The 24,419-nt window shown below is 43.1% G+C and overlaps 1 protein-coding gene across 2 annotated transcripts in view; it reads right to left on the reverse strand.

Annotated features, from left to right (window-relative positions):
- Phf20 (PHD finger protein 20) overlaps positions 1-24,419 on the reverse strand; it is a 106,596-nt gene that overhangs the window by 28,480 nt on the left and 53,697 nt on the right. For both annotated transcript variants that reach the window (XM_028775333.1, XM_028775334.1), the window contains exons 5-9: positions 17,299-17,378; positions 14,070-14,454; positions 9,338-9,451; positions 8,314-8,502; positions 6,362-6,541 (exon numbers count right to left, since the gene is read on the reverse strand). In XM_028775333.1, the coding sequence (XP_028631166.1) occupies positions 6,362-6,541; positions 8,314-8,502; positions 9,338-9,451; positions 14,070-14,454; positions 17,299-17,378 (948 nt within the window). The remainder of the gene's footprint in view (positions 1-6,361; positions 6,542-8,313; positions 8,503-9,337; positions 9,452-14,069; positions 14,455-17,298; positions 17,379-24,419) is intronic.

Here is a 24,419-nt window from a genome sequence, read left to right on the forward strand (position 1 = left end):
TGAGGCTTTCAGTCATTACCTTCCAGCAGCTAAAAATTGAGGTCCTCTTCAGAAAGTTTTCAGATGGGAACCCAGCCAATCTTTGGCTGAGACACTGACATTGACTATGAGAAAATAAGAATGTTCAAAGCCTCTGTGTTAGGAGTAAATCATTGTAACAGAGAATGCAGAGTGGATCTGCAGCCTTATTTCCCTTAGAAATAATGTAACATAGAAATCAGGCCTATGTGTAGGCGTATTCATCAAGAACCAGAGCCATCTCATCTTCTTTCTGCATGCAGAGCACACAAGGGTTTGGCTAGGTTTGTGTTTTCCTCTGCGTCCTCTGGGGAGAGAGCTAGGGCTTCCTGGGTGTTGGCAGCATTCAGCTCTTTGCAGGCTAGTACTGCTATAAATCATACATACATGGGCAGTGTTTTATACTCTTCCTTTATAGTACATACACACACACACACACACACACACACACACACACACACACACTATCTCATACATCAAAAAAGCTTTTAAAAAAGGTTGGCATTTTTATTGTTTTGCTGCTATAGTGCTAGGGGGTTGAACCCCAAGTTTCATGCATGACTGAACAGCACCCCATCCCTAGCCCGTTTACTGTCTATTTTGGGAGCCAGAGCAAACCTCTCACAAGTTAAGAGCACTGGCTGCTTTTTTCCAGAGTCCTGGGTACAATTCTCAGCACCCATGTGGTCACTTACAACAGTCTATAACTCCTATATCCCAGGAGTTCTGAAGCTCTCTTCTGCCCTCTAAGGATCCCAGGCATGAACCTGGTGCACACACAGATACAGACACAATACTCGCACACATTAAAAAAATTTTTTTAAAAAAAATGCTAGACCTACTTTAATCTCTTTTTGTATGTCCACTGTCAATATCTCAAAACCTCAGGTAGATGACACTCATGATACTCAAGACTGGTCTAATTCTGGGCCCTCAGCACCTTGTTTCCAAAATCCTTACTGAACAACAAAGCCTCAGTTCTGGCCTCCAATGCCACTTGGCCCCAGTGACTAATAATTCATGTGCTCACAGCTCACACCTCTGCTTCTTCTGTGCCTCTGCCTGCCATCCTTCCCTGGCTCAGGCCAGTCTTCACGTCCATGCAATCCCAGCTCACACAGCATGTGGGAAGGATCCAGATGGCCCCTTCTGACAGGGATCACATGCCATCTACCGCTGGCACAATGACTTCACACTGTACCTCGTTGCTGGCACTTAGCATCTGCTGCTGGATCCTGTTACCTACCACTTCTCCAGCCAGATGAAAGGAATCACTCCTCACAGTCTGGTGTTGCCTCAGCACCAAGATCTAACCAAGCTGGGATCTTTGAGGGCAAAGAAAGCATGTGGCCCTGTACATTCATAGCTTTTGACATGTTCTGTGCAATAATACTATTGTATTTGTATTATAACAAAGTATTTTATAGGTCTGTGAAAAAGTAACTTTCTCCACTCTGAAACAATGAAAAACAATCCAAAAATAACCAAACAGATTTCAATTCAAAATACCAGCCAAATGTTAAAATGGAAATGCGATATAGTTTTGTTTTTTAATTTAATTAATCTATTTATTTATTTTTGATTCTTCAAGACAAAGTTTCTCTGGGTTATCCTTGTACTAGAACTCACTCTGTAGGCCAGGCTGGCTTCAAACTCAGAGATCTGCCTGCCTCTGCCTGTCAAGTGCTGGGGATTAGAGGAGTTCCACCACCATGAGAGATGTAACTTTTTCTTTACAAAATATATAGTCTGGCCATGAACTTGTGATCCTCCTGAGTGCTGGATGGCAGGTGTGTACTACTGTATCTTATTTATGTGGTGCTGAGGTTTAAAACCAGGATTCCTTCAAGTGAACCAAACACTCTACCAAGGTAGCTATATCCCAGGCCCGGATCACGTAATTTTAATCAACCATGGAACAGAATAAATAGGGGATAGGTAAAGCACTTACCTAACATATGTGAGGCTGTAGTTCCATCCCCAGAAAAGGGGCAGTGGTGGTACACACCTTTAATCCCAGCACTTGGGAGGCAGAGGCAGGTGAATTTCTGAATTCAAGGCCAGCCTGGTCTACAGAGCGAGTTCCAGCAAAGCCAGGACTACACAGAGAAACCCTGTCTCGAAACCACTCCCCACCCCCCCCAAAAAAAAAGAAAGAAAAAAAGAAAAAAAGAAAAATCAATACCATCCCCAGAAAAGAATACAATGAAAGAGCCAGGTTTAATGGCTCAAGTCTATAACCCCAGCACTTAGAGACTGAGACAGAAGGTTTGTCATGAGTTTAAGGGCAACCTGGACTGCAGATTGAGACCCTGTCTAACATAAACCAACTGCTAAGGGTGGCAAGGGGTACAATTCAGTTGACAGCTGACTGGCTGCTTTGCACAAAGCCTTCAGTCCAGCTCCCTGCACTGAGAACACTAAGCTCTGGTAGCCCACAATCCCAGCACACTGGAAAAAGACAGGAGGATCAAGAGTTGAACTTTCTTCACTTATACAAGTTCTAGAACAACATAGGATACAAGAGACCCTGTCTCAAAATCAATTAAAAGTTATAAAGGGGCACTGTGCTTTCCTTCCTGTCAACTTTACAACCATGTACACTAGGAAAATAGATACAGTAATGAGTTGGGTGTGGTGGCATCTGCTTGCAATTCCAGCACCTGAGGACGGAAGCAGGGCAATGGTGAGTTTGTGGCTGGATGGGGGCTATAAAAGGAGGTCCCCCACCCCAACTACAAAAAGCATAGATAGAGGCCACCAGAGGAGCTCTAGGTGGCTCCTTCAGTGTCTGTATGCACCACTTCTATCCTGTCAGCTGTCACTCCACCACATTCCCTCACCACTCCCTCCCCACAGAAGGAAGTCACAGAAATCCCACCTACTAACTGCTGTTGATGTTCAGACAAGATTTTATTCTGTGTCCCTTACCGACCTTGAACAAACTGTGTAGCCTAGACTGACCTTGAACTCACTGGGTAGCCCAGGATAGTCTCAAACTCACTGTGACCCTCCAGCCTTAGCCTCCCAAGTGCTGGCACTACCTGTCTGTAAGGCACCATGTTCCTCTTCTTTGTTCTGTATTTACAACATTTTCATGGGCCTGAGATAATTTCAAATGAAACTTACTTAAAAATGTACACAGGGCTAAGGGTGCTAACTTGGTGGTATACCCTTTCTTGGCTTGTACAAAGCCCTGGGTTCAATCTAGCACTATACAAGAAAATGGCATAGCTGGGTGTGTAGCTCAGTAGCCAAGTGTGCTCTCACTTTTTATATTTTTTGGGGGGTGGGGGTTTGAGACAGGGTTTCTCTGTGTAGCCCTGGCTGTCCTGGAACTCACTCTGTAGACCAGGCTGGCCTCGAACTCAGAAATCCGCCTGCCTCTCCCTCCCAAGTGCTGGGATTAAAGGCGTACGCCACCACTGCCCGGCTGAGTGTGCTCTCAATAGGAGTGGTCTGTGGTTCAGTCTTTAGCATTAAAAAAAAGACAATACACATATATGTACACATGTACACATGACTGTCTATGCTCAGAAAAAAATACCTAGAGGTCCAACAAGATGGCTTGGTGGGTAAAGGTACTTCCTGTGTACACCCAACAATGTGATTCTGATTCCCAAAACATACATAAAAGGTAGAAGGAGAGAAGTGACTCACAAGGCTGTCCCCTGACCTCCACGCATCTGGTTCCAGTGAACACTTCCTTGAGCTTACCCAGAATATAAATTTCTGCACACATACAAACCAAAGAAGAGCACTGAACGTCTATTCCACAAGATGGCAGTGCTGCCCCTGGTGCCAAGGCTGCGCTTTGGGTGGTCCAGCTGCCAGCCATTTCTGAACTTGATGTGTGGTTGTCTCCAACAGCTGCCTAGGAGTTTCTCACAGATTTCTCCGGGCATGACTCCATCCAGGTTTAGAAACACTAAGGCTGTGGTTTAGCCTGGATAACAGTTACTACCCAGTGACTGAGCCACTCCTGCACTTATATAAGGCTCGAGTGTCTTTAGCAGCCTTCTTGCCAACAATCTTTCTATATCATCTGTATTCCCACAAAGCCCTTGTTCCAAAACAAACCCCAGAAACACTCTTCTGCTTCAAGGATAACATATCTTTCCCTTTTAGCCAAAGAATTCCAAAGGTGACCTCCTTCCCCAAGTCCTTATCACCTATTGCATGCTGCCCCTTCTCAGAGTAGACACACTACTGTGACAAGTGCCTAGGAGGAGGTGGGCCTGCCCCTTACTGTACCAAGTTCCTCAAGGCAGCACTCTGCTGTCTTCTCATTGTGCCCTCAGCAGTCAGCAGTTCAGCACCAGCTGGGTGGATACAGCGGGAAGGAGGGCAGGATGTGAGATCAGACTAACAATCCATAATTTTGGCAGAGTTGCTTCTTTGTCTACTGTGAAGTTAGATTAACTTGAAAGTCAAGAACTCCACAGATTCCTCAAAGCAAATGGCTCAGACTGAAAGTAACTTCCCTGCTCAGCCTTAACCTACATTAGGAAGCCTGCATCTAAGACAGAAACCACATATCCGATAGTCTCGTGGGCTACACAGTGCTTTGCCTCCACCTCCAAATGTCTACCTGCCACCCACCTTCCAAGGACCCTCTTCCAACCCTGCCTAAACACTAAGACCATGAATCTCTGTAAACTGAACAGCTAGAACTCTTTTGGCACACAGGAAGGGCTCAGAGAGTGAGTTCTGAGTTCAGTTCCTCCACAGCCGGTACACATGGCTTAGCCAATAAGGGTTTCTGGACTCCATATTTTGATTATCCATTCTGTTGGACAGACACAACTTCCAAAAGTAAAATGATTATATATCTGTGACTCTGTTTACGAAAACAGAACAAAGTATGGAGATTATGCCTGCAATCCCAGTACACATAGAGATAAAAAAAATTTTTTAGGGATAGTAGGCCCTGTCTCAGACAAATAAAAACCATTTTAAAAAAACAAAACCAACCAAACAAAACAAAACCACAAAAAACACCTAAGTTTGAAAGACAGAACTGTGGGCCGGGCAGTGGTGGCGCACGCCTTTAATCCCAGCACTTGGGAGGGAGAGGCAGGCGGATTTCTGAGTTCGAGGCCAGCCTGGTCTACAGAGTGAGTTTCAGGACAGCCAGGGCTACACAGAGAAACCCTGTCTCCAAAAACCTTAAAAGAAAGAAAGAAAGAAAGAAAGAAAGAAAGAAAGAAAGAAAGGAAGGAAGGAAGGAAGGAAGGAAGGAAGGAAGGAAGAAAAAAGAAAGAAAGACAGAACTCTTCTAGGTGTTAAGTTAACTAGGTCTGTTTAGCATAGACCTAGTTAACTTACCAGTGCAATGCTTATTAGCTTCTAAAACTCCAGTGACAAGGACCTTTCTGTTCACTTTAAAACAGACAACCAGTCACCAAGATTATGTAGGTTACAGCTACCAGTTGAGACCCCAAATGAGTCGGTCCTTTGTTTCATGTCACATGCACATGTCACATTCACAAAGAAGACAGTTTAGAATAAAGTCTGGAGCTTGCATATAACATCTCCCAATTAAATGAACAGACAGGTAACATACATACACAGAAAAAAAAAGATGACTGTTAGAACAACTATAAAATTCCAGAAAGCTAGGATAACTTTTAGAAACAAACCAAGAAAAACTAAACAGAATACTTCTTTGAAATGATCAATAAAATTGGTAACTCCCTAGCCAAAATACCAAAAGGGAATAGAGTAACAAAATCAGAAATGAATGGAGTATAGCATTATTCTTAGGCTTGGGAAAGCAGAGGCAGGCAGAGCTCTGTGAGTTCAGGGCTATCCTGGTCTACATAGGACATCCAGAGCAACCATCATATTGAGTCTGTCTCTGTCTCTGACACACACACACACACGAAAAGAATTAGGGCTTTCTGTTTTATTTCTTTTTCTTTTGACAGAGCCTCACTGTGATACCCTAGAAATGAGGCTGGCCTCGAACTTACTATGATGTTTCTACTTCTGTCTCTCTAATGTGGAGAGTACAGTTGTGGAGGCCTTTAAATATTAAGACAGAAAAAAAATTATTGAAAAAAAGCACTTTATAAAAACTTGCAAAGTGGGCTGGAGAGATGGCTCAATGGTTGGGAGCGCTGACTGCTTTTCTATAGGTCCTGAGTTCAATTCCCAGCAACCACATGGTGGCTTAAACCATCTATAATGAGATCCGATGACCTCTTCTGATGTGTCTGAAGAGAGCAATAGTGTACTCACATGAATAAAATAAACAAATCTTTAAAAAAAAAAAAAACTTGCAAAGTAAAAGCCCAAAGCATACACATAAAGCATGACTAAGTTAATTCTACACACACACCTTCAACAGTTGAAACTTCCTGCACCTCAGCAAGAGGAGACACAGGTTCCGTTTTCATCATGTTCTCTCCCATTGACTTGCAGTTCAACTCCAAGTCTGTAGCCCCCAGTCCATCACCAATGGGGTGGCAAGTTAATGCAGAAGTGACCTGGCCAGCGTCCAATGGAGACTTCAACTGACCTAGAGGAAGAAATAAAGAATGAATGCTTGGGAAACAAATATGTATATAATCAGGAAGTGAAGAGTTCCAAAACAGACTAACTAGAAAGCCAGAGACACCTTAGAGGATAAAACATTTCAGTAGGCTAGAAGGATGGATGGCTCAGATGTCAGACTGTGTGCTACCCTTGCATAAGATTCAAATGCACTTTCCAGCACCCATGTTAGGTAGTTCAAAACTACCTGTAACTGCAAATCCAGGGCATCCGATCCCCTTCTACAGACACTGGAACAGACAGACACATTAAAAAGAATGAATGAACAAAAGAAAGTCACAGAAACAGATAGGATGGATAGATAGATGATGGATGGCTAGATGGATAGTTGGATAGATGGAAGGTTGGGAGGGAGAGAGGGAGGGAGGGAGGGAGGGAGGAGGGAAACCAAAAGAAAAAAGGACCAAGATTGGTGGCATACATCTTTAATCCCGGCACTTGAAAGGGCAGAGGCAGGTGGATCCCTGTGTGAAGCTCACCTGAGTCACACAGTGAGTTCCAGGCGAACCAGAGCTACAAAGTGAGATCCTGCCTCAAAACAAATTAACTAGCAAACAAACCAACAAAAACCAAACATTTTTTAAAAGAGGGGTGGCAAGATGCTTCTAAGCCAGAGAACCTGTAGTTAAACTCCAGTATCTACCCTTTCAACAAGAGAATACAGTTCCACAAGTTATCTTCTGGTCATACTCATACCATGACGTATGTGCGTGCATGCATACATACATACATGAAAAAAATTAAATAAAATGGTACTTTTTTAAAGAAAGAAAAAGCCTTCCACTCATACAACCAGGGCTATAAGTTCCTCAAAGAATTGGATTAAAGTGAAAGGTCAGCAAATGCGCAGATGAAGCAAGGTAGCATCAAAAAGGCAGAGAGAGAAGCATGCCATGTGCCTCCATCCTAATACACAGCATGGAACAATAAGCAAAACCAACCACAAGTGCATCCACTCCATCAGGGAAGAGCAAGACGACATCAAGCACTGCAGCAGCATCTTCGACACGATCCAAGGTGGGACTAGAGAAACGGTTCTGTAGTTAAGAGCTCACACATACGACTGCTGTAGAAGACCTTAGTTCAGTTCCCAGAACTCACAATGGACAGCTCACAGCCACCTATAACTTCTGCTCCAGGCACTCTGACAACCTCTTCTGGACTCTGTAAGTACCTGCATGCACACACACACACACACACACACACACACACACACACACACCTACACATATATTTTTTACGAGTTATTACTAGATTCAGTTTTGTTTAGAGTGGATTGGTTTTGGTGGGGTTTGTTTGTTTGTAGCCTTAGCTGACCTAGAAACCATTAAGCTATGCTTGCCTCTCCAGTACTGAGATTAAAAGTGTGCATAACCATGCTCAGTGGTGCATGCGTGTTTTGCCTGCAAGTTCATCTGTGCACTACATCCATGCAGGGTTTGAAGAGGCCATGACAGATCTCCTTAGAACAGGTTATAGGTGGTTGAGGGCCACCTTACTTGGGTGCTAGGAACTGAATCTGGTTCTTCTAAAAGAACAGCAAGTGCCACTGAGCTATCTCTCATATTTTGTGCCCTATACACAAAATATATGGAAAGTATATAATAAAATACATAACACACATACACACGTCTCCAATCCAATCTAACACAGAAGCCAATACAGAAGAATCTAGATTGGTTCTTAGTAGACAGGCACTAGGCTGATCAAATAATTCCAAAACAGACACTGACTTACCTTCAGCAGATTCTTTGGCACTGGGTGATTTGTCTTGTAGAGGGTTTGCATCAACTGTATGAACCAGATCAGGTACAACCGAGTCAGGATCTAGGATCTCACGGGTCCCATTAGTGGACAGCCTGGAGGACCGTCTCCTGGATAAGTCTTTGTCACTGTTTTCAGAGCGTTTTTTTGACTGTTCCTGGGCTGTAAATCATTAATAGAGTTGTACTCAGAGACTAACAGGAAGAAAGACTTTCGCCTGCATGGACTTCTGAGCTGGTCGCTTCTACAAGGGGTTTCCTATAGAGACTTGTGAAATTTCTGACTGACCTCCTTTCCTAGCTTACAATAAAAGTGAAACCTCTGCTAGGAAGGAATTTTATCTTAAGAATTCATAGTCTGGGCTAGAGAGAGCTTACAACCAAATGTCAAGAGTTCACAGACTGAGAAGACATGCTGAGGTATGTGCCAATCTTGACCATAGCTCTATTTTGGAACTTCCAACATGAAAGGACTGAGTGCTGACTCCCAAAGTCAACCAACCTTATTTAAAAGCCATCACAAATCCTTTTTAAGGTCAACATGCTTTTTCTACTCAAAAAATAGTATTTCTAATGTTCTCTTTGTTTTTCAGACAGGGTCTCTCTATGTAGACCTGGATGTCCTCATAAACTCACAGAGGTCAGCCTCCCTCTAAACCCCTACTGTTAGGATTGAAGGTGTGTGTGCTACTATGCCTGGCTGAAGTTTTTCTCACCACATGAAATCCATCCTTAGTAGAGTAGGCTATATACTTCTGAAGGAATCCACATCTAATATACTTTATGGAAGTAGATATGCTATCTATCACTGAGCCCACCACAAACATAGTCCTGTTGCTTCTAGCAAAAACTACCGAATCAATCACATTCCACTCACATTAGCTTATATATTCAAAGACAGTCATTAGTGCTCATAAGAAACAGAGACAGACAGACACAGAAGCTGACCCAAGTAACTTATCAAATTCTAGCCACATATACATAAACTGAGGACTCACATGAATTTTTGTCAAGTCGGGGACGCTTTAATGGGGTGTCACTTCGTTTTGATATTTTCCGTCTTCTTAATTCCAATGTTATTGGTTGCAAAGTTTGAGAGTTTGAATCCACAGCTGTAATATATACAAAGCACAGAGAAATATGTAACTTCTTCATGCCTAATTGTGCATCTTTATACAAATTATATGTGTGTGTGTACTTTATATACAAAAAGAAAGAGAGAAGACATCCTCATAGATCTCAAGACACATTTACTAAACCCTGAAAACCAATAGTCACCCTTAAGGTAAGACAAGACAATGGAATGAGTGAGAAACTGCTTCCTTTCCTGTCTGGACTGGAATGGGAAACAGGACAGGAAGATGGTGGCACTCTGCAGACTGACTTCCTTGATCTTTTTGTGGCTTTGCCTAAGAACCAGAGCCTCTAAACCTTCTCTTTAAAATACCACACTCCAACACAACCTCTTAAAAAAAAAAAGTATAAAAGTCTCTCGACAGGGGAAAAGGAAAGGACAGCGTCTTCTTGCTAAGTTGCCCAGAGTAGCCTGGGATTTGAAATCCTCCTGCCTCAGTCTCTGGAGTAGATGAGATTGCAGGCATGCACTCCTGAACATGCTCTTGTAGTCTTGCTTTATTTGGAGAAGACAAAATTAGTATAGCAAAAAGCCCAAGCTGGTATATACATCGAGGGATGACTTTAAACTCCTGATCCTTTTGCCTCTAGCTCCTGAGTGCTGGGGGTCACAGGCAGTTATTACCAGTGAGATTCCTGAAGTCTTCAGGAGGGGAACTAGAAAGAAACAGGATCTCACATACAGTCTAGGTGGCCTTCAACTCTGTGTGTAGCCAAAAATGAATACCCCCGACCTCTCAAGTGCTGCGATTACAGGCTTGTACCACTGTATCTGACTCCTTCAGGCATTTTGAGCATCAAATCTTTTCAAAACCTGCTGACCAGCCCAGAAAAAGAAAAGAACTAACACTGAACAAACCCTGACCTACCCAGTACTTAGAAAACTCACCATGCAGGCTCACTGTTAAAATGAGCGTCATGGATTAGGGCTTGGTTTCTGTTTTCAGTGTCTCCGGCTAAGTCAGCTGTCACTGGTTCTAGGTGGTTGATTTTGTTTTGCTTTGTTTAGAAGATCTAAATAAAAGCCAGAACTGCGGTGGATCACTAACTCAGCAGGTTAGTGCTTCATTCTCTACTTTTAGCCTAAAGCATAAGAAGCTCTCCTCAATCTGAAAGATGGAAATCCAAAAAGAGACAGAAGAAAGATCAGGGAGCCCAGCAAGAAGATGGGACTCAGGAATCTGAGGAGGGCAAAAGAAGAGAGAAAAGGACTGGGACGGGAAACAGGACAGGAAACAAACCAAAGGAAAAGAGAAGAGATCCATGGATGATCTGCAGTTCCAGTGTAGCTGTGTCAGAGGCGGAAGGAGACACAGAACAGAGCTCTGAGGGGACAAGCCCCTCTCTTGGCTCTTGCTATATTCAACCTTCCCAAGAGATCAACATTATTCTATTGCCAGTGGCAGGAACTTGGATCACCATATTCCAAGTTAAACATAAACACAAACAACCTGCTGTACATAGCTCAGATTCTGCTCCCAATCAGATCTGTGCAATGTGTGAGCTCAGGGCTCCCCTGGGTCAAAGAACCCATCCTCCTTGGTTTCCTAAGGGTGCATAAACTCTGTATGCAGCACCACACAAGCCTTCTTTTTCTTTGATATCACATATGAACAGGTACCTATAGAGAACCTGAGTAGTTCTCTAACTCTCCCCAGAACACCTCATCTGGGAGCCCAGCATCTCCAGACTGGTGCTGACAGACAGGAGGGCAGGAAAGCACAAGCTCAGCCTGTCCTTAGATGCCCAAATTCAGTTAACAGGAAATCTCCCTCTCTATTAAATGTGTCTATCTGGTATGAAATCACATCCTTACAAAAGCAATAAATGAATGTGGGAAGGTGTGAAGCTGTGGATGGCTCCATGGCAGAGTCTGTCACCTGAGAAACAGTTACCTCAGTACATACTCCAAAGGCTCCAAGCTACAGCAGGAAGAACAAAACTGAGCTACAGACAAGTCCGACTTCTACCAGTTCACATTTTCCATCTTTTTTCTTCCTGCACAACTGCCTTTTTCCAGCTTTCAAAGAATGCCTGCTCTGGGGTCTAGAGATATAGAGTGGCCATAAACCATTAGCCTGGTGTGAGCAAACTCTGGGTTCAACTGCAGCAGAGGGGTGAAGCCTGCCTCACACTCACTCCGTCTAAAGATGATGCACTACCTGGGATGTTTAAATCTCTAGATTGTCCCAATTCATTCTCCATTCTTTGTCTGGAAGACACAGGGTATTTTCTTAGTTCTCTCAGAACACTGTACAGCTAGCATCACTTTCAATGCAGGGCAGTTCATCAGGGATCATGTAGGCTGTGGGTACTGGTGTTTAATTCTTTCTCACAAGCCAATCAAGACAGCATCTACAATTTTCTTTCTTTCTTTTGACAGCAACTAAATTTAAGGACAATGCTGTCTGATAGAAATACAATGAGAACATTAATTCATATTAAGAAATTTTAAAAAATGAAATCAACTTAATTATTTATTATCTCACTCATAAAACCAATCCAGCTAAAAACATTTCAACATGTAGTCAAATAAAAAATATAGAGCTGCAGGTGGAACTCAAGGGCAGGTACAGCACTTGCTTATCACACAGAAGGACCTGGGTTTGTCCAGCACTGCCAATTAACAAAAGAAAAACAAAAAAGGAGAGATGGGTATGGTGGTACAGACCTTTAATTCCAACACTTGAGGTAAAAGTGGGAGGATCCTTAAGTTTGAGGCCAGACTGGTCTACAGAATAAGTTCTAGGACAGACAGAACTGCACAGAGAAACCCTGTATTGAAAAATCATTGTTTTATTTTTGCGTGCGTGTGTGTGAAATACATGTTTTCCTGTGCCTGAATGTACGTGGATGAGTAAATGCAAATGCTTGCATATCACAGACCAATTGTCAAGGTCAGAAGACAATCTAGGGTCACAGGTCCTTATACCTTAAGACAGGGTCTCTTGTCATCCCTCTTGTATATGACAAGATGGCTGGCCCACATTTGTCCAATGAATCTCCCGGGATGGGTAATCTAGGATTGCAGACAAGTACAGTATCTTGCAGACAAGACAGTATGTGGCCCTTATGGGGGCTCTAGATAGCCAAACTCCAGTTATAAGGCATGTACAACAAGCTCTTTACCTGGCCTTTTCTGCTGCTGTGTTTGTTTGTTTGTTTGTTTGTTTAAAAGGGGAGGCATATCTGAAGACAAAGCAAGCTATTATCTGGTTTCCTATAAAGTTAGAACACAGCTTTAGAAAGATATTCATGAGGACTACTACATACACTTGTCTGACTGAACAACGTAGACTTTCCCACTAGGGATCAATGAATTGGCTCTTATTCTAGTTTCAAAACATGTATTCTATATCAAATTTTACATTTTAAATTATCTACTGAAACTGTTTAAACTTTCATGAAAAACAAAGATTGTGAGCTAGAGATGTAGCTAACTGGTAAAGCATTTGTTCATCGTGTGCAAGGTTACAGGCTCAGCTCCCAGGACAACTAACAACAAACAACAACAAATTATAGATGCTGCTTGAAAATGGGAAGAGGTTCCGTCTTCTAATGCTCATGCAGGGAAAGACCACAAATGCATTCAGCTATAGGTAGGTTCCATCTGGTGGGGTACAGGGGTGCTCTTCATGCTACCAAATCATCTGAAGGGTGAGTGTACAGCTTACCAAGAAATCAAAACTTGTTTCATTTTTGGTTATTCTAGAAGAATTCCAAACTTATTCTTTCTTTCTTTTTTTTTTTTTCTTTTGAGGCACTGCTTCATTCTAGCACAGGCTGACCTGGCACTCATTCTGTAGCCCATGCTAGCCTTGCACTCACTATGATTCCCCTACCTATGAGTTTTAGACTTCCTTTAAATAATTGGATATTATTCCCTACATCTATACTGGACCCATAACACTTACCAGTTTAATTAACCAAATTATCTTTTTATTTAGACTGGAATTTCAGCATCAGTAAACATCTTTTAAAAGCTCAATGTCTTTTTGAGACAGGGTTATCATTATGAAGCCCAGGCTAGTCTTCAACTAATGATCCTCCTGGTTCTGCTTCTCAAGTGTTGGTGTCACAGGTGTGAGCTGCAATGCCTACTAAGAGCTTAAAATGTGCCTTTGCCTCCCTAGCTCTGCCTCCCTCGCAGGCTCAATGTTTATACGTGTGTGTTTCAGCACTAAGGCCTGAACCCAGGACCTTACACAGGATCAGCCTGTGCCCTACCACATTGTACCTCTCACCCCTGCACCCTCAGCTTCCTGTCTTCTCCTCACCTCTTTCATGTCTGCCCATTAGGATGTTATGTTATTTCCTCAGATGTCAGCAGGCACCATGAGAAGGCCTCAGCTCCCTCGGCTCTTCCATGGAAACCTCATGTTTCCACCCCAGCTCAGTCATGGCCACACCCAACTCCTCTACCTGGACACACACCTCACTGAAATTCAGCTCCACGGGCATGATTTGTTTTCAGCTCACAAGCCAGTCACAAAAGTCACAAACACGAAGGACTGAGGTACAGAAGGAGTAAAGAACCACAAAGGCCACAGAAGAACACCGCCATCACACACTGCAGAGCCCGCTTGGGAGACTCACCAGTAGGAGTTATGGAAGGGGGTCTGCCTCGCTTTCTTTTTGGCTCCTTCAGGTTCTCTTGTGGATTCTTCACAAGGTCCTTCTCAGGCTTCTTTTCCACTTGGGCATCCCCAGAGTACTCCCGCTCGTTCTCGGAAATGTTCTCCTTATCTTCCTTCTCGTTCTTAGGAAGGCTTTTCTCTGACACTTTGCCCTTTTCTGAGATCAGCTTTCCCTCTTTGGCAGGCTGTTTGGGCCGCTTTTCTGTCTTTAAAGCTTTTTCCACTTTGTCTTTCTTCACATTGACGGTGGCTTTTCTCTGTTCTTTAAACTTCTCTCGTTTCTCAGGAGGCGATGAAAGACTTTTGTGATCTGTTTCTTTAGGCCTAGCATTACCCACAATATTCTAAAATGAGCAAAATAGCGATGAAACACTTTGTGATTACTTGCAAATACACAATCAGGAGGTTGTTTGCACACTTATGGAGACAATGAAGACACTAAGAGGACATAGGCCAGGTCACATGATGCACACGACCAGGAGATGAGCTTTGAGAACCAACTCTGCTTTTCCACACAACTGCTACTCTCAATCCTCTGCGACTCTGCAGTCTCCCTCACTAGGATGAGCACATAAGACTAGTTAGGATGCCAACTAGCAGTGCCCATGACTGGAATCAGCGTTTCTAATGCAACTAGACGTGTTGTACACTGACGCCCAGTCTTATATAGAAGAAAACCAAACTAGTAACTAGAAGCTTAACAGGAACACTGTTCAGAATGCCCAAGCCAGACCAACAGCCTCAGCTTCCTCTCCTATTAACAGCTGTACTCACTCCAGCAAGCCACTGGGGTTCCTGAGCTGTTGGGTGTTTTCTCCATTGAAAAGCAGTACTGCTTCTAATTTGTTACTAGATTATCTTTAAAATTCACCCTGAAATCTTGTGTCCTAGTAACTGTCTCCTAATAAGGACAATTTTGAAAGTTAGGATTTCTAAGGCTACAATTAAATTTATTTCTGAATGAATCACTCCTCCAAAATTTCCAGAGAAGAGCAGGAATCTATCCCACAATATGCTCCTATGGGATCCTGCGCACACATTCTAGGCCCACTGATTTTCCCAGAAACAGGAAAGGAATGTTTAACTGTTCAGCAGTGAAAGCAAAATTGATCCCACAGGGAAAAATTATAAACAGTGAGACTTATTTTTTAAGTCCCAATATTATTCTAAAAAGAGCGAGAAAATGAGCAGTTGCACTCCCTTCTAGATGGGGTGACGTCAGTTCAGATCAAAAGAATTGAAAGTTCCTACTTCTGAACTAAAATGAATTCCCAGAAGTAGAGTTTGCTAATAGAATAACCAGACTTCACAGCTGGGTACAAATACCCTGATTTGCACTTGGAAGCCAGCCCCATAAAGTACATGCATACTACAGAACACTGCAGTGCTACCAGAAAGCTGCAACTTTAGAGGACAAAGGAACTTCCGAGGAATGTTACATTGTTAAGACAAAAGAACATGCTATAGACAGTAGCATGCACTTGACTCCAATTTTGGGAGTAACACACACAAGTTTCTAACAACAACAAAAAACCAGCAAGACAGACACAAAGTGCCAAACACAAACAAGCAGGAACCCTTTGTCTGAATGGGGGCTGTTTTGCTTTCCTTCTGCTTTTGAGTATTTTCCAGATCTTCTAAAAGAAGCAAACATTCTTCTTATAAGCTCAGAAAATTAAATATAACTCAAGTGTAAATTACCAAAACATTTAGAGTACCATGGTTCTACAGTGAAAGTTTGGCCTGTTTTAATAATGTATGAAAAACTTTTGCACAATCATCTTGAGTCAAAAGACTATGCCCTCTTGGCAGGTAGGGATGTGTGTGCATCTAAGAATGATCAGTCTGTCTTGGTGCTCTTCTGGGACTGAGGTAAGATAACACACTCAGAAGCACCTAGAAACTGGGAATAAATAAATCTTCCCTCAGTAAGGCCCTAACCTCCAGGCCATATTCAATTTACTGAATACAGTTAAGCTCGATGGGGTTCATGGCTCACACCTATAGTCCCAGCACTATGGAGCAGGAGATCACTATGAGTTAGAGAATAGCCTAGGCCAGAGTGAGACTCTGTCTGAAAATACACTTTATGTTAAAAGTTGGACCTTTGCTATTGGGTGCTGAGGAGTCTCAGGACCTATGATATCTACCAATTCCGTCTACTTCATACTTCAGTTCTTTCACCAGTACCAACTCATTCCACAAAAGTTAACAAGAGGGTTAAAATCACAGGTGAGGCTTCTCAGGTGCGCAGGACACAGGTAAAGAGAAAGAAACCATCAATCATCTTGGCAAAATCTCAACATTTTCTCAATGTATTCTAGAGAAAAGTCAGCAAAAGCAAAAACATTCCTGAGGCTCCTGGAAAGTTCTCCTGCCCTCGATGTTTATCTAACACCTGGTGCAATCTGGACCAAGTAAACCATTTGATCATCACAGGAAAAGACCCAATAGGTCAGAGCATCCCCAATCTGGTCAACTTCCTCCCTAAGGGGAGAAACCACTGAGGGAGGATGTCTCAGAACTAAAACCTTAGACTAACCTGCTTAAGCTGTATCATCAGTGACTACCAGAATTTAAAGAAGCCCAAAAGACACTTAGTACACAGACTTTGTTGGATTAAAACATGAGGAGACAAGAGACTAAAGGGAGGAAATCATAAAGAAAATATTTCAAGAGGGCTCAGTGCTCTGGGGCTGTATTTCCAGGAGCAGAATATGGGCTCTAAGCTCAGGCAAGGCGAATGGGTCATCTGGACACTTGATTTCAAAGTAGGCACATGTGGCTGCCAAGTGTACAGCAAAGACAAGCTGTAAGCTCGCTCCCAAGCTATGGTCCTAAATGATGTCAAAAACACAGCCAGAGAAAGTACACTCTAGTTCTCAAGTGCTCAACAAGCTCCTAGGAAGACAGGAAAGAAGACAGCATTCAAGACACTTGAGAAGAAATGAGAAAAACAAATCAAACAATGGGGGCTGTGCTCAGCATTTTGAAAAAAGAGAATCTGTGAAGGGGGAACAGACAAAGAAACACAGATATTTACAACTTCTGAAAACTTTTTGGTAATACTGTCAGATGGAGGAAATAAAGACTTGTCATCAGAAACACATGTAAGGTCTTTATTTGAGAAACAAAAGTACAGTGTTAGCATAGTTCAGAACACAAAAGCACAAAACCACATTTCTCACCTGATCTTTGGAAAAAGCTTTGACATGAATATGTTTGACAGTTTGAACTACTCCATCATAAAATTTCACAGTGTAAGTACCTAAAATTCAAGAAGATATTATGATTTTAAATTGCTGTTTCATGAAAGCAGCAACTTTTAAAGAATATACACAATGGAGCTCCAAACATAATACATGTGTTTTTAAAAATAAGTTTAAGAATCACATTGAAGGCTGATTCAGCACAGTGGTAAAGGACCTATTTAGCATGCACAAGACCCTAAATTCAATTCCTAGCGCATATACACACAGGCAGATTTACCTTCCTTCATTTATTGTTCAAGACTGGTTTGCTTTTTAATCTATAGAACTCAGAATTTGCTTTAAAATTTTCTATGCTGTTTCATTAAAGAATTATGATTACTTAATGTGAGCCAAAAAAGAAAGAACAGTGAAACACAATAATTAAGAACTGAGAAAAACGCCGACTAATTCCTTAGTACATGACATTTACAATTTTTTCTGTCTTGAAGGGCAGTTACCATTTTTTTTTAGAGGTTGTGTGAACCTCAAAATATAGGAACCTATCTCAGCCAAATGGCTAACTGTTGTCTGGCAGTTGTTCAACAGGAATCCTGTGGAAAAAAATGAAAGCCAGAAACATGTATGTGTGTGGTGTGTTTGTGGATTTGTTGATGCCGAAGATTGGCCTGGCACATGCTAAAGCCATGCTCTACCACTGAGCTGCACCTCAGCCTTTCAAATCTTGCCTTCCCAAAAGGGAAAAACATGTAACTACAAAAATCCTCATCAGTGGCACCAAAACCGAAGTTTTTTAACTTGTACATTTTAGAGCTAATCCATGTCCTGCCTTCCCTGTTTGTCTTGGGGATGTAAAGTAAGAAGCAATCACTCTTGTCCAGTGGCCTGCTAATAGATCATAAGTGGTTCACACAGTTCAGGTGAAACCTCTAAGAGGTACTAGAAAAGGACAGTAATAAGCATAGAGCACTCCCTGTCACCTCTCCAATTCCCCCTAAAAAATGAGACCCAACTATGCTGCCAAGCTAGACCTGTAACCTGGGCTCCATCAATCTTCCTGCTTCAGCCACCTCCCACAGACCACCAGGCTCCTCCCACAGACCACCAGGCTCCGTTTTTATCTCTTCATTGCACATTCCCTTCCTAACACACTCCTCCAGTCCTCAACAGGGCCTTGTCACTAAGTAAAGTCCAAACACTGACAGCTCAATAGAATCAGAGCTCAATTGTTTTCCAAGCCTACCTTTCAATCAATCAAATTCCCACCAGACAGGGACTCACTTCTTACCCACTGAAGCACCTGAAACATTTCCACTTCATCTTTTTTTTTTTTTTAGATTCTGGAGTTGAAAATAGCAGTTGTACAGTGATGCTGGCTCTTACCAACTCACAAGCTGTTTTGTTTTGGAGACAGGGTCTCATAATGTAACTCAAGCTAGCCTGGTACAGGCTGTGTAGCAACAGTTGGCTTGATCTCAGAGCTACCATCCAATCTCAACCTCCTGACTGCTGGGACCACAAGCATAGGCCATCACGCCCATCTCCACACTGTAACAGAAGTATCTTCCTATTTAGTGAGCCTCAGGCAGCCAGTTCACACGACTGAGACCGCCTAACAGTTCAGTAAAAGCTTCCTGTTTCCCAGTAAGTGGCCAGTTCCCTCCGCTCTGGGCCATTTGAAATCTTCATGCCGGGCGGTGGTGGCGCACGCCTTTAATCCCAGCACTTGGGAGGCAGAGACAGGCGGATTTCTGAGTTCGGAGTGAGTTCCAGGACAGCCAGGACTATATAGAGAAACCCTGTCTCGAAAACACCAACCAAAAAAAAAAAAGAAAAAAAAGAAAAAAAAAAAGAAAAGAAATCTTCATGTGCCACCTGCAGAAACTCACACTTGGATCTCTCAGGAGAAGGGCTCATGAGCCAACCAACTTCTTCCTCACACAGCACACAACAGCTCAGAGTAGTTGGTCACAGCAGCAGCAGCAGCACCAACTCCTGAGAAGTGTGACTTACCACCACGCCCTGGAGCCTCGGAATGAGAGTGTTGAGGCCTGGGTGCATGTGTGTGAGCAAAGCCTCCAGGTGGTTCTGATGATAAACCTGAGACCCACCACCTATGCACATTTACTCCTGGCAATGATAAACCAGGTGTCCTCAGCACAGAAGGAAACACACAGACAGGCTTAGCCAAGTTAAACAGCAGCAATTAGATTCAGGCTTCGATAAAAGAAAGAAATCCTAACTATTCTCTACACCACTGGCTCAGCAATGACTTTTTAAGGGTCATGAAAGCAAAAGTTTAAGCCCCAGTCTTTCCCTGCCTACTCTGTAAGGGTGATGTCTGCCGGAAGAGCAACAGCAGATACCGCTCCCGAGTGCTAAGCAGACACTTCCGCTTCTCTGGGTTTTAAGATATACCTATTTTTAATTATTTTTCTTTATTTCTATTTTATGTGTATGGGTGTTTTGCCTGCACATATCTGTGGGCCCCATGTGTGCAGCACCTGAGAGGCCAGACGAGGGAATCTGATCCCCTGGAACTAGCATTACACATGATTGTAAACCACCATGTAGGAGCTGGGAACCAACTTGGGACCTCGGGAAGAGCAGCCAGTGCCTTAACCACTGAGCCATCTTTCTCCTCCAGCTCTCCTGTTTTGGGGGGTTTTGTTTTTTTTTTTGGTTTTAATGTTTTTCTTTTGTAGGGGTGGGTGAGATTTTCTTCTTTGTTTATTGTTGTTTGAGATGGGGTCTTACTCTGTAGCCCAAGCTGGCCTTGAATTTACCAGATAGCTTAGGCTGACCTCAAATTCACTTGATTCTCCTGCCTCAGCCTCACCAATGTTGGGATTATGGACAAGCAATGACACAATATCCAGCTCTTGACTTCTCATGGGCTAGGGAGATGGATCAGCTAAAGACTCCAGTACTGATGTGAAAAAGACTAACTATAGCCACCTATAATGCCAGCACCTAGGAGGCAGAGACAGGAAGATCCTTGGCATTTGCTGGCCAGCTACTGTGGCCAAATCAGCAATTTCTAGGTTTAGTAAGAAGAACTACCTCAAGAAATAAGGGGGTGGGGCTGAGGGAGGGAGTATCTACAGACACATACATATACCGAACAAACAAGTAAAAGATGTCTTAAGTACCAACGTACAGCGCTGCATCTCTGGCTTCCTAGGGATAAAGGTGAGAGATAGCAACATCAAGATCAAACTCTTTAATATTTAATTCAGTTTAATTTTATGTATGGTGCTTGTCTGCACGTCTATCAGTGTACCATGTATGTGTCTGATGTCCACAGAGACCAGAAGAGGGCATTGTATACTCTGAAACTACAAGTAGTTGTAAACCGCCGTGTAGACACTGGGAATCAAACCAGTATCCAGGTCTCCTGGAAAAGCAGCCAGTCCCCTGACATGCTGAGCCATCTCTCCAGCCCTCTCCTTCAATCTTAAATACTTAGTGTGCTGGTAAGCCACCCAGGACTATACCATTAACAAAGAAAATTCAGTTACATTAAAAAGAAGAGTCATCAGATACAGTGACATGTATCTACACTTGGGAGGCTGAGACAGGAGGATTGACTTGAGTTCTAGATCAGTCTGGGATACAGTGTGAGAAACTGACTGTGAAAGTGACAGGAGGAAGGTGAGACTGCCATTTTTAGAGATAGTTTCAAGCTCTAAAAGTAATAGAATGGACCACCATTTTCAGCTGTTTGTGGTTAATCTTAGTTAACTCTTCCTGATGAGAGTCCAAACTTAAAGCTAGGAATAATGAATGCCTCATGCCTGCAATCATAGCATTCAGTAGACTGTTAAGTCCAGCCTGGGACATTGTGTAAGAATGTGTCTCAAAAAACAAACAAAAAAGAATTAGAGAGGCAGGCGGATTTCTGAGTTCGAGGCCAGCCTGGTCTACAGAGTGAGTTCCAGGACAGCCAGGGCTACACAGAGAAACCCTGTCTGGAACCCCCCCCCCCAAAAAAAAAAAAGAATTAAGAATTAAAACCCACACCTGCCTGCTGACCTCTGACCAGTTCTTTTCCTACTGCCCATTGCCTAAGTCCAAACCACAGAGCCAGAACACCAGCTGGCCAAACTCTGGCCAAAGATTTGCAGGCCCCATTGCTAAACAGCAAATCCTACTCCTGACCCTCCGGACATCACTATAAGTCATCCCCCGTCGTTCACACTAAACACACCCTAAGGGATACATCTGATCAAGGAAGCACACAAACAGCCTAGCCCAAGTCTGCAGGAAAGTACAAAGCCACTTTCAAGATTCTATGCATAACTTAAAGGACATTTCTCCTGGGGCTGGACAGTGGTTAAGAACAGGCAGTGCTCTTTTGGATATGAGTTAGGTTCCCAGCATGTCCCATCAGGTGACTCACAACTGCCTGTAACTCCAGCTCCAGAGGATATGACACCCTTTTCTAGCCTCTGTAGGCATGGGTGCAGGTACACACACACACACACAATAAAAAAAGTTTCAAAAGAATATTTTTCAATTGAATTCCTCCATGGGTGGTTGATAATAGAGTGATCTGCTGGCCACAAATCATATCTAACAAGTAACATGTAGATATGTGACAGAAATACCTCCTTGGCTGAGGACTTAGCTCTGTGGTACAGCACAAGGCTGAGGTCCACCCCTAATAACAAAAGGAAAAAGCAAAGCCTAGCCTGACAGAAGGTCTACCTATCTTGGTTAGCTTAAGCTACACCCCCATCAGGGGCAGCCTACAGCTAAGAACTCAGCATATCAGATAACCTTGGAAGCAGTCAGAATGCAGAAGGGGTATGAGAACCCAACTACTCAACAAGCTTTTCTTCTCTAAGGCCTGTATAGCTAGAACTCAGGCTAACTAGAGCTAGTAAGCTAGCTACATATAAAGATTCAGTCGAAACAAAAACAAAAAACACATGTTTTCCCACCAGGTATGACTTCAGACCTCCACAAAGAGCCCTGAAGTCTGAACATGCATATGACACAGGACACTCTTCCCCAAGCCTTATGCTTCAGAGCTATTATTTTACATACTGACCTTGCTTTCTGCCATAGGACATTTCCCAAACCATCCAACCAAAGCTATATACCAAGCCTTCTCATTTCTCTTAAGTCTCCCTAAGTTTCCCAGTGTGAGAAATAAATTGTTGCATTCATGTTCGGTATGAGGCATGCTTAGAGCTCACTAGTTACATAAAAGCAAGGGGTATCGGGCCCTCTCTGTCTCAGAATTTAGAATTGGAAATTACAGGTTTGATGCTCCATCATTGAGCCCATGACCAGAAAATGGGGCATCCTCAAGCCACAAATCAGTCAATAGGCTCTGTGACCTAAACCTAGAAGACTGGTAATTGGGGAAGGGGACAAGTCCAGGCCTAGGAGAGAAGACTGGAATTTCTAAGATTCTGGGACTTTGAAATCAGCATGCCAGTCATTGTTGCCCTTTCTCTATGCTTGTGTCTTTGTCTCTGGAACTATGTGCTGAAAATTGCTTTGTTTTCACTGGTCTTGTAAATTCCTTATCTTATTTCCAGACTGGCTTTGAACTCATTCTATAGCCCAGACAGGCCTTGAACTATGATCCTCCTGCCTGAGATTCTTGAATAGCTGGAACTGGAGGCAGAGGCAAATGGATCTTTGTGAGTCCAAGGTCAACCTGATCTACATAGTAAGTTCTAGGCCAGACAGAGCTACACAATGACTCCATATCTTAAAAAGAAAAAAAAAAAAAAAATGGGTACACTTGACATCTCCCCTAGCAGATCAGTGCCCACCCAGGAATACTGGATAACTTGTAACCTTTCAGGAAAACCCTGCTGGGATGCTTTGGATAGGCCGGTTTGAACTATAGGAGACGCAGTTCCAGGACCTCAGAACCTCAGCTCTATGTTCTCTGTGTTTATTCGTATTCATTCTCTCCTGTGAACTTAACTTCTCACCTGTACAATGAGGGTGAGTTTGATGGTAAGAAGAACCCTTCTCCCCCTGTGTGACAACTAGATAAGATGTTCAAATTCTGCCAGGTATAGTGGTACAGACCAGCACTGGGGAGGCAGAAGCAAGGAAAGCATTAGGTTTAGGCCAACACAGGCTACACAGCAAGACCCAGTCTTAAAAAATGCAACAGTGTGGAAACTACTTAGCATAGATCCCGTTCCAGAGAAGCAGATCAATAAGTAGTTCTAATTATTATCACTCAGCAAATTCCTCCGAAAGAAGTGTAACCCCTCCGCAGACAATACAAGAAGGAAGTCAGATCCTGCATGTGTGGCCCTATCTTCATCTTATTTCCCTTTGTGCAAATCTGTTCACCTCCCGTGCTTCAAATGTAGGTACAGTTACAGCAGAAAAAAAGATGTAAAAAAGAACTGCTTCAGCAGAGACCTGGGAAGACTATTTCCATAGCATTTCCTGTGGTAAACACAAGCTCCAAGGCACAGGCCCAAAATAGACTGAACTGGAGGAAACGGGAGCATGTGACCTAGAGACTTGCATTTAATTAGGAGGAAGACTTGCTTAGTGCACTCACCCTTAACCCCAGCATGTAGGAAGCAGCAACACAAGAACTGTTTCAAATTCGAAGCCAGTTAAGTCTCAGGCCAGTCCGAGCAATATAGTATCAACAGGAAAGAACCTATCTTGTTGCTAATGCTAGCCACCAGTAGTTTCTTCAGTGAGAAAGCCTTGTGAGCAGTGGTCCTCCACAGAGGGGATGGGGGGAGGGGGAGGGGTGAAGGTCATGTGGCTCTGGGCATGGCAGTACATGCTGGTAATCCAACTCCTAGGAAGTCGGAGGCAAAAGGAGCAGGCAGTTAAGTCTAAAAATTCAAGGCGAGCCTCAGCAACCTAGCCAGATTCTCTCTAGGAAAAAAAAAAAAAAAAGCTGCAAAGAGGAATCAAACAGCCCCAGACAAATAAGGCCCAAAATCAACTCATCAACTCACCAACAATGATCTCTCTCTCTCTCTCTCCCTCTCTCTCTCTCTCTCTCTTTCTCTCTCTCTCTCACACACACACACACAGTGCTCACACTAAATGAGGTTCTTTTTTCACTGCCATAAAACAATAAAAAGCTGGGCATG

Source organism: Grammomys surdaster, unplaced genomic scaffold (assembly GCF_004785775.1).
Source record: "Grammomys surdaster isolate TR1022 unplaced genomic scaffold, NIH_TR_1.0 254, whole genome shotgun sequence".
NCBI classification, from domain to species: Eukaryota; Metazoa; Chordata; class Mammalia; order Rodentia; family Muridae; genus Grammomys; species Grammomys surdaster.